The sequence below is a fragment of the Agrilus planipennis genome, unplaced genomic scaffold (assembly GCF_000699045.2).
Source record: "Agrilus planipennis isolate EAB-ADULT unplaced genomic scaffold, Apla_2.0 scaffold69, whole genome shotgun sequence".
Classification (NCBI taxonomy): Eukaryota; Metazoa; Arthropoda; class Insecta; order Coleoptera; family Buprestidae; genus Agrilus; species Agrilus planipennis.
The window spans coordinates 1,130,131-1,141,301 of NW_020438962.1; the positions used below are offsets into that span (position 1 = coordinate 1,130,131).

The 11,171-nt window shown below is 34.4% G+C and overlaps 1 protein-coding gene across 5 annotated transcripts in view; it reads right to left on the minus strand.

The window, feature by feature from the left end:
* LOC108735816 (fasciclin-3) overlaps window positions 1-11,171 on the minus strand; it is a 167,007-nt gene that overhangs the window by 8,231 nt on the left and 147,605 nt on the right. For 4 of the 5 annotated variants that reach the window (XM_025975202.1, XM_025975201.1, XM_025975204.1 and 1 more), the window contains exons 2-8: window positions 2,808-2,974; window positions 2,590-2,740; window positions 2,389-2,523; window positions 1,771-1,965; window positions 1,497-1,684; window positions 1,269-1,410; window positions 612-725 (exon numbers count right to left, since the gene is read on the minus strand). In XM_025975202.1, the coding sequence (XP_025830987.1) occupies window positions 612-725; window positions 1,269-1,410; window positions 1,497-1,684; window positions 1,771-1,965; window positions 2,389-2,523; window positions 2,590-2,740; window positions 2,808-2,974 (1,092 nt within the window). Of the gene's footprint in view, window positions 1-611; window positions 726-1,268; window positions 1,411-1,496; window positions 1,685-1,770; window positions 1,966-2,388; window positions 2,524-2,589; window positions 2,741-2,807; window positions 2,975-10,001; window positions 10,180-11,171 lie in introns of those variants that run through there. The other variant, XM_025975203.1, reaches the window with a different exon arrangement.

Here is an 11,171-nt window from a genome sequence, read left to right on the forward strand (position 1 = left end):
ATATTTTTATGTATTAATTGCAAAAAAAAATAATAAAAGCAAATGGTGGAAAATAAAAAGTAACAACAACCATGCTACAACATTTAATAATAACACACTTACCATCTTTCACTTGCCTTCAAATATTAGCTTTTATTAGTTATGAAGGAAAAAAGGTTATCGTTAAAATAAATAATAATATGCAACAAAATAACTAAGCGCTAATTTTTAATTAATATTAATTTCGAACCCTAACAAATCAAACGTATCCAAATTTAATTCATTTTCTAATAAATAAACAAATTAATTAATTTAGAAATTTTGAGACGTATCCAAATTCGTAATATAAAAATAATTGACTTAAGTACGTTAACCGATACCACTTCTACAATACAACTACTAATTACTGTAATTGTGCAAAAATGATAAAACAGGGGAACAAAACAGGAACTACTGCAATAATTAATGACAAACGCAATTGTAACTGTCTACGCATTAAGTATAGAAAACAACAAAATGTTCAAAAAATCAACAATAATAAATAATAATTGCAGGGGGTAGGTTAAAACTGTGCAACATTAAAAACTATACTATGTTTAATTACAAAAAAAATAAATAAAAAACAGACTCACCGGAAAAACACCACCGCCCTGTCACCCTTGCGAAGACGACGACGAAGACGATCAGGATAACGATCAGGATGGCGACGACGATCCCAATTATGGAAGCGATGCCCAAATCTAAGCCTGGAATTTAAAATTAATTATATTTTGTTAATTATGTAGTAAAAACATATCAAAGATTGTACAGCGGGTGGAAACAGATACTCACTGTGCATACTGTATCTAATGAATTTTTGAATTCCTGTTCAAGGGTAAGCGTGTAAGAAGAAAATGAAAAAAAAATTGAGTGCATAGTGATGTGCTTTTTTTTATTTATTTTTTTTTTTTAATTAGAAGTGATGTAAGATAGAGTCCGTTCACTTAGAGAAAGGTACACGATGCTGGAACAATGTGCGTGGACTTAAAGGGCGTAACCGTTGGAAGTTTTTATGGCATACGATTGGGTTTTGATCGGAAACAACTGAAGTCATATTCCGGGGACCCGCCTACAACCGATATTCGTTTGTATGCGTCGCCCACGCTGTACCTTCCTCTAAATGAACGGACAATAACATGGAAAAAGTAATTTTGAAATACCTCTTTTAATTTTGCAATGCTTTAATGACCAAACCATAACAAACCAGTCTTACATTAAATTACTCGAAAAATAGACAACAAATGACTTACCTTCAGGTTCCGGACTGGTCGATATGAGGATGCTGTAATCCTGTGAACCCATGTCATTGTATGCTGTAAGGACGTATTGGGTTTCTGTGTCTTGTTTAGAGATGGCTGCTATTCTCAAAGTGGCTCTGTAGCGGCCTTTACCCTGTTACAAAAAGGCATATTACGTTACGCTACTACGCCAAAAAAAAAAAAAATAGAAAAACAACAACCAATTAATGTGAAACATACCAAGTCCTCGACCACTTCTGCCTCAATCCTCCCTGATATGTCACTGGTACCCTCTCTAAGTCTATTGTCCCTTATTGTCCACTCAACGTGAGGCTTAGGGTTTGCTTCAAATTCTATCGAAATAATGCCCATTTGCCCGATTTCGTATCCAAACTTGTCAATGGGACTTTGCAATGGTAGGGGAGGATCTAAAAAAAAAAAACAAAAAAAAATTAAAAATTAATAATACGTAATAAATATGAAGAAAATAATACACATTAAATTTACAACTCACATTTGACGTTGAGTTGACGAGAGGCCAAGTTGTTGACACCTTGAAAAGCCGGGTGTTCTGCCAAACACCTGAGGGACCTACCATTGTCCGATGGCACCAAGGTTCTGGTAAGGTTCTGCTCGATCGAGTATAATTCTTCTTTAGCCATGTCTGTTATTGTAGGAATTGTCAGGTCTTCTAAAATTGGCATGTCATCTAAAGACACAAAACAAAAATTAAAAACTTTACGTCGAGGCTGTATACATATCATACCATCAACTGATTGTATTTCAAAATATTTAATTTAAGAGTTCTGAAGGTAGAGTCCGTTCACATAGAGAAATGTACTGCATTAATAGGCGTAACTGTTACGATTGGGCTTTAATCGGAAACATCTGACGGTAAACATTTCGAGGATCCGCCTACGACCGACATTTGTTTGTGCACATCGCCCACGCTGTACTTTTCTCTAAGTGAACGGACTATACCTACCTGCCAAACTGAACCTACAACTCGGCAAATAGACGTGACAGCAACGAAAGCTAAATTTTTATTAATTAATTCCTGACTAAAAATTTGTGTTTTTTTTATCAAAAATTAAAATCTAAATACCAACATTATTTTATTTTTAACACTCACCTAGGTACCAGCTAATATTGGCCACGGGTCTTCCATCCCTTACGATACAGTAAGCCCTTAAAACGTCTCCGACTTTGTAAATGTTCGTGTTATCAGTACCGGTGCTTATTTCTAGTTGTGGAGCCCGCGGGGCTTCTGTTAGAATTAAACAAAGTGATAATAAGTTTAAATTCAAAAATCTACCCCAAAAAGTGTTCTTACTTGCCACGGTGAGACGCATTTCTCCAAACGGTTCCTGGTACTCAGTTTGAATACCCAGAGAGCATTTTATTAAACCGTTGTTGATTTCTTTGACGTGGTCAATCGTGACACCACACTGACCTGCTTGAAGACCTGCCCCATAGTAAGCAATCTGTAGATAAAAATACACGATGGTAAAAAAAATTTAAAGGTACAACTTTTTCTTAAGTATTATTTACCCCTCCTTTCGGTCTTAGAGCTGGGTTTAAGTTAAGGGTTTGTTCCCCCGGTATTTCGATTCGGCAATACTGGATGGGGACTCCCACTCGACAAAGGAATGTGACATTTTGACCCGGAAGGGCTACTACTTCTTTAGGTGTTACCTCGACCAATACCGATAATGATCCTGAAAGAAAATTAAATTCTAACTAATATTATAAATATACACATTGTCAGGGGCACAGAAAAGGTCATAGGGTACCTCCTACACAGGAAAAAGCTATTATTCCCGAGGGATCCAAAAATTATTTTAATGTGATCGTCAATGATCTTTGACACGTTTTTTGTACACACATTGTCAGGGGCCCAGAAAAGAACATAGAGTAACTTTTATCCAGAAAAGAATACCGTTCCCGAGGGAAAGAAAAATTAGTTTTAAGTTAACATTTTCATAATAATGTAGTAGAAGTAAAGGTCAAAAGTATAGGGTTGTTCGGAAAGTTATTTCGTTTTTTCCCGACAGAGGATTTAATTATATTCTTATGCACCCAACTTCACATTTAAGCCGTATATTTTTTATATGCTTTGAGAGCTCATATAGCAAGGCTTGTGTGTGAAAAATTCCAATTAATTCTACGCAGTAGTTTTTGGTTGGTGCCCTTTTAAATATGGAGAGCGATAAGCAGCATTTTCGACATATCTTACTGTTTTACTACAGAAAGGGTAAAAATGCTGTTCAAGCCAGAAAGAAATTGACTGATGTGTATGGAGAAGGTGTGTTGACAGTACGCCAGTGCCAGAACTGGTTCGCTAAATTTCGATCCGGCAATTTTGATGTCGAAGATGCACCACGTTCGGGAAGGCCGGTTGAAGCTGATAAAGACGCGATAAAGGCATTAGTTGATGTGAACCGGCGAATAACAACACGTGAGATCGGATTGAGGTTAAATTTATCAAATTCAACAGTTTATGACCACTTGAAAGGCCTGGGATTATCCTCGAAGCTCGATGTATGGGTTCCCCATGTTCTCACAGAGAGAAATCTGTGTCGCCGCATTGACGTCTGCGATTCGCTTCTCAAACGTCACGAAAATGATCCGTTTTTGAAGCGCATCATCACTGGGGACGAAAAATGGGTTGTATACAACAACGTCAAACGCAAGAGGTCATGGAGCAAAAAAGATGAACCGGCTCAAACCATTTCCAAAGCCGATATTCACCAAAAAAAGGTGATGCTGTCTGTTTGGTGGGATTTTAAAGGAATCGTTTTTTTTTAGCTTTTACCGGATAACACAACGATTAATTCGGAAGTCTACTGTCATCAGCTGGACAAACTGAATGATGCACTTCAACAGAAAAGGTCAGAACTAATCAACAGGAAAGGTGTAGTGTTTCACCAAGACAACGCGAGACCTCACACAAGTTTGGTCACTCGCCAAAAGCTTTTACAGCTTGAATGGGATACAATGCTACACCCACCATATTCTCCAGACCTGGCACCATCGGATTATTATTTGTTCCGGTCACTCCAAAATTTTTTAGACGGTAAAACCTTCACCTCAAATGAGGAGGTCAAAAACCTCCTCGATCAGTTTTTTGCCAGCAAAGACCAAAAATTTTATGAGCGTGGAATTATGCTACTACCAGAAAGATGGCAAAAGGTGTTGGACCAGAACGGTCAATATATAATTTAATAAAGTATTTGTTTATTATACGAAAACTGTCTTTCATTTCCACAAAAAAAAACGAAATGACTTTCCGAACAACCCCATATATGCAGCTTATATCAAATTAAAGGTCTCCCTATTCTGCGATTCTACATTCGAGAAAGAGTGCGGGACGGCTGGCCACACGGCTATAAGGAGCGCTATAAGAATGCTCGCATTTTCGTGAAACTTTTGAACGAAAAGTTCGAATTGTACAGAAGAATTTTCTTTTGGAAAATTTTTTCCAGTAAAAAGCTGTAACACGATTTATTTAACTGAGCACCTCTTCTGTCGAATCAAATTCTCTCCCTTCCAATTTGATATTATTCCATTTCATGTTATTTAATATTTGACACGTTCCCTACTTTGATATACCGGATATTCCTGGAAAATCGCAAGTTTCCCTTTTGTCTCTTTCGGATCTTTCACAAACCCCTCACGAACAAAGCGTGCAATGTAGTACAACAGAAACGAAAATCAAACGGCAGACGGATTTTGTTACGAAATCAATACAATTCTTCGAAAGCGAAAAGCAACAGATATATAAAATTTAATTTGAATTACTTATAATGAAGCAATCGTAAAATAAAGTAACAATACGTTAATTACACCAGTTTAATTAAAATTGTAAGGTCACTCATTAATTGTTTACCCAATTTCATTTTTATTTGCTACGGATTTAAAAAGAGCTGAGGGAGTAGTAATCTAAAAAGTTAATTCTGCACAAAAAACAAATGAATCCTTTCGCTTGTAATACAAGTCTATAAAAGACAAGTATAAAATTAGTGAACTAATTTTTAAAACAAATGTTTAGTTGCTATTTATATTGTAACGAATGAAAGGTCTCTCGACCGACTGTTAAAGAGAGCAAGTATTCGGATAACAAAAGAGAGAAAAATACGCTCGAAATGGAATTTTACAACAGAAGAAAAGAAGAAACACTTTAAATAATCGTACACTAAATGATGATATGACTATTTGAAATGGTACAGCTTTTAAGCAATTAAATTAAACTTAATTCACTGATTACCGAAATTACCCTCTATATATGACTAAATCAACACACTGAAACTATTTCTTTGTATCATCAACAGTACAAAGATTATAATATTAATTAATATAGGGATTTAACATCAATTAATTATTATCAACAAACATTTGTTAAAACTGAGTGCTCCTAATTTTTATAACAAATGCATCAAAAATCGCAAAATTCCTACAAAAATAACGTATTAATTTCTAAAACAAATTTTTGGTTGCTATTTATATCGAAATGAATGAAAGGTCTCCCGACTGACTGTTAGAGAGAGCAAGTATTCGGATAACAAAGGAGAGAAGAATACGCTCGAAATGTAAGAAGAAATACTTTAAATATACGAACACTAAATGATGGTATGACTATTTGAAATGGTACAGCTTTTAAACAATTAAATTAAACTCAGTTCGTTGATTACCGAAATTACCCTCTATATATGACTAAATCAACACATTAAAATTATTTCTTTGTATCATTAACAGTACAAAGATGATCATATTAATTAATATAGGGATTTAACATCAATTAATTATTATCACCAAACATTTGTTAAAACTGAGCGCTCCTAATTTTTATAACAAATGTATCAAAAATCCCAAAATTCCTACAAAAATAGCGTATTAATTTCTAAAACAAATTTTTGGTTGCTATTTATATCGAAATGAATGAAAGGTCTCCCGACTGACTGTTAGAGAGAGCAAGTATTCGGATAACAAAGGAGAGAAGAATACGCTCGAAATGTAAGAAGAAATACTTTAAATATACGAACACTAAATGATGGTATGACTATTTGAAATGGTACAACTTTTACACAATTGTAATTAAACTCAGTTCGTTGATTACCGAAATTACCCTATATATATGACTAAATCAACATTAAAACTATTTCTTTGCAACATTAATAGTACAAAGACTATCATATTAATTAATACACGGTTTTAATATCAATTAATTATTATCACCAAACATTTGTTAAAACTGAGTGCTCCTAATTTTTATAACAAATGTATCAAAAATCCCAAAATTCCTACAAAAATAGCGTATTAATTTCTAAAACAAATTTTTGGTTGCTATTTATATTGAAATGAATGAAAGGTCTCCCGACTGACTGTTAAAGTGAGCAAGTATTCGGATAACAAAGGACAGAAAAACACGCTCGAAAAATGCTAAATTGCTAAACTATTGTTAAGTATATGAGAAATATGGAATAATAATTTAATAACAGAGATATTGAAACTCAAATGATATTGATTACTCAAGACAAACTTGTCAAGTTTTTGAAATATTTAAACTCAGTTGTTGTTTCACAACAAATATACTTAGCAATAATTAAATTAAGAAGAAAAAATAAAATGAAAAGTCCTGATAGCCATAAAATAATAACCGTTCTTTTTCTTAAGAAATTACACCCTTTTAAACATCGCGCTTTATTTTTAAAATAGTTCCAATTTCACGATTACGTTGTAATGATACTGGAAGGGTAATTCAATGGGGTACCGCCGTTTTCACGCATATTACCAAACAAAAATATGAAAACAATTTATTAGCTTCTCAAGAAAGAAAAAATTCGGTAATATACGAGTCTATATTCGAACTGATCCATTTTGAGGACACTTTTCTTGTTTGTCTGTCTCTTCGTCCTCTTGTTGCGCAATTTGTTTCCCCGAAAGGGTTGAAACGGTTTGATGGATTACTTCTAACACAGTGTCGAGAACAAACAAGCAAACAAACAAACAAACAAACAAACCAAGAAGGCAGTTGTAATAATATGGGGGTGAATGTGTGGCGTTTTAAGTTGGCGAAGTAAACCGAAATGTCAATATGAGAAAAGCGGACAAATGGGTTGAGAAAGTTTAATATTTCACTTTGCGGGGTTCGGAAACGATGCAGATGGCAACGGCGCGCACCGCCGCGACGCCTCCGTCTTAGTAACTTCACCGAACTGATGGTTCCATCATTAAATGAAAAAGTGGAAATAATATACAACTGTTTATCGCTAAAAAAACACCCCATCGATCAATGTAAATAATTACCACAGTAAAACTTATTAACAAATACAATCATTGTCTGCACGCATACGTGAAGTAATTTTACAACACTACCTACTTCATTTTCATTGAAAATTAGTGTTGTTTACAGTGTTTACACTAGTGCTTTTTACAGTTCTAAACACTGTTTAATCAAGGGGTTGTCATAAAACAAGTGAAACTCAACCAAGCCTAATTGGAAACGTTCGAAAAAAAGCTCAAACCATTCTTAACTGCTGTAGTATATTACAAATATGCTAAAACTGTCTCAATAAGGATATAGCTTTCAAAACATGAAAGAACTTTCCACTTCGGTTATCTAATTTCGGAAATTACCGCCATATACTATAACTAAATGAACAAACTAATCCTTTCCCTTTGTAATACAAGTGTGTAAAAGACAAGTATTTAAAACAAATTTTTAATTGCTATTTATATTGAAACGAAGGAAATATCCGCCGACCGACTGTTAAAGAGAGCAAGTATTCGGATAATAAAAGACAGACAATTACGTTCGAAATAAAGCTCAAACTGTTCAATGTAACTACAATAAAAATATTAAAAATAGCCAAACCAGATCAAACTTTATTATACGTATTTGAGTATTAAAAAAAGCTTTCAAACAATGAAAGAACTTTCAAACTTGGTTCGCTAATTTCCGAAATTATCCGCCAAACAAACAAACTAACATTTTCCCTTTATGAAAAAGGAAATTATAAGTTTAATTCATGCAAAAGCAATGTATTAATTTTTAAAAGAAATTTTCAATTGTCGTTTACGTTTAAGTGTAAAATGTTTTGTTCTCTCGATCGACTGTTCAAACATACGACTGTTGATGTCGGATAGTAAAGGGTAAAAAATGGACTAAAAATGCCAAATTATTCTTAACTACAAAAGAAAGCTTATTATACTTGAATATTGAAAAAAAGGCTGACTTTTTGGATGATGGTTTAACTTTCAAACAATGAAAGAGCATTCACACTTGGCTCACTAATTTCCGATATTACATCCCCATATGCATCCCCAAACTTTTTTACTACAAAAACGAAAATTACCTTGTAAGTATCATTCATACAAATATAACGTACCAATCTTAAAAACAAATTATTAATTGGAACAAGTGCAATTATTTGTTTCCGATCGAACCTACAGGCATTCAACTGGTAGACAAAACTGATAATATGAACAGAAAGGGAGCAAATAGTCTAAAGTTTTGTCAACTTCTGTAGAAACTCAATTTTAACTAGGTAGGTAATTATTAAAAGTGGGCAACGACACTTTGGAATAATTTAAAAATCGTACAATGAAATAATTTTAAAACTTGATTCAGTATTAAACATATAATTTTATTTTTAATAATCCTATCATAATTATTTNACCCACCCCTTCACGCTGGTAGACTATTAAATCATAATTTAGTAGAAATTAATGCAGAAACTACGTAATAATGCAGTAAATAAAAATTGGGCTTCAATTTTATTGTTATAAAATTTTACTGGGAAAAAGTGCAAAAAACCCGCATTTAACATTACCCCAGCTACCGATTAAACGCCAAGATTCGCCCCTCAGCTTCACCACGAACTCTTCGTGATGAAGGATACCTGAGGAGTCGAACTTGACGATTAACCGATAACTGGAACAGTGGTAAATACAGGGGTAATACACCGCCGGACTTACAGTCGCCCGTTTGGCCTATTCCACCTAATAACGCTCTGCTAAAGGTACCCTCACTAAGCGTCTAGGCAGTCAACCTACGATCTGCGACCGTATTACCGCTAGAATGACTAACGAGCCGGGCTTAAGTACCGTTAAACTGCGGGAAATTGTTCCAAACAGCAGCGGTTTCTATTAATTTTTAATGTACTAAAATTCAAAATGTAACATTTATTTTCTATCAAATGCCCTATACTTATAATTTTGAAGAGATTTGTAGAAGGAATTTTCAGTTTATCAATCAGAACTACCTTTAAATACAAATTTAATTAAAATCAAAAATAATAGTATAATTTCACTCCAATATATAAAGTACCTATTCATAATTTGTTTGCTTTTGCAAATTGGGGTGTGTTTAAATTTAATTAGCGCAAATTTAAAACAAAACAATTATTTTTACTAAGACGAGCAAAATTTTGCGTTTCCGACCAGCCGTTCAGGCATACAAATGTCCAAGAGAGCAAGTATTCGGAAAACAAAGGATAGAAAATTACGCTCAGCAAAAGCCTAAACTATCCTCAATTATAAGTTTAATTTGTTCAACAATATTATAGAAATTACTATTTACAATCCACAAAATTAAATAGCAGTTACCCTAATCTTTAAAAAATACCTAACACAAAAAAACAGTCAAAAACAGTCGACGGAGTATGAATTAAGGATAAATCATTCGTTATCCTTATTAGTAAATAAGTATTAGCCTATCTGTGATAAAATAGAATATGTATCTACCTTTTTTCTGTCGTATCCCAGATGTGGTTGAGATAAATATCCCTTCACTTTTCTTTAACATTTACAAGAAAAGTATTTGAACACTACAAACAGTCTTTGTAGTTTAAAAAAGCACCCATAAACTCCAGGCACTATAGCCGTAATTTTACAACGTAAAATACTAAAAATCACATTGTTATTAACCGAAATAGTNAATCTATCTATATATTTATATGACCTATTGCTAATTGTAACGCCCTCTCAACTTACTTCATATCCTTATCATTAACAAAGCAAATCCCTACGCCTTTCAAACAGTGATCCTTGATGGAAAAAGGCTTTTTTCCAGCTATTGCTTACACAGTCAAATTTAAAAATATTGCGTACACGGACATGCCCGCGGTTAAAAATTCGTAACTCCGCAGCTATTAGTACAACACGTGCCAAATGGTGCTCGTTGGAAGCCCAAAAAATGTGGCAAGTTTTTGGCGAAAACATTTTTAAATTCTGACATTCCTGGCCTGTGCTAGAGCCGACCCAATTCGCGCAATTTTCACTACCCCAATTTTTAGCGTTCTTCTGAGACCACAGGATGGCCCATATTTTCGGACTGGATAGTCCGATTTCCATCGGAGTATAACCAAAATTATCTAGAGATACTGTGCTCTGCGTCAAGGGTAAAAGCGCCTACCTACGAGGTTCCGTTTCGGAGTTATAGCTGTCGGAAGTTTTGGCCATGTGTTATTTTCGAAATCGAGAATTAAATGTTTAGGAGAATATTTCTGGCGAACTATTAAAGATAGCGCAAAAATTCTTTCACCAACGGATGTGCCGCACTGTGTCGAACAAGAACAATTTATTTTCAAAGACAAAAAATATAAAAATTTTTTAAAAATTTTGAATTTTTCATCAACACCAAATTCGACCGGATACGGTCCAAATCGTTCGCACCGAGACGGGGCATCCGTCTGTAAAAGAATTTTTCCGATAGATCCTACCGTTTTCGAGCTACAGCTCGCAAAACGTCAAACATAGGAGCTGTGCGCTCGCAAACATGGTCGCGGTTAAAAATCCGTAGCTCCGCAGGTGTACGTCCGATCCGTACCAAGCTTGGCTCGTTCGAAGCCCAATGAACGCGGCAAGTTTTCGACGGAAGCAGTTGTAAATTGTGACACTCTTGATCCGCGCTAG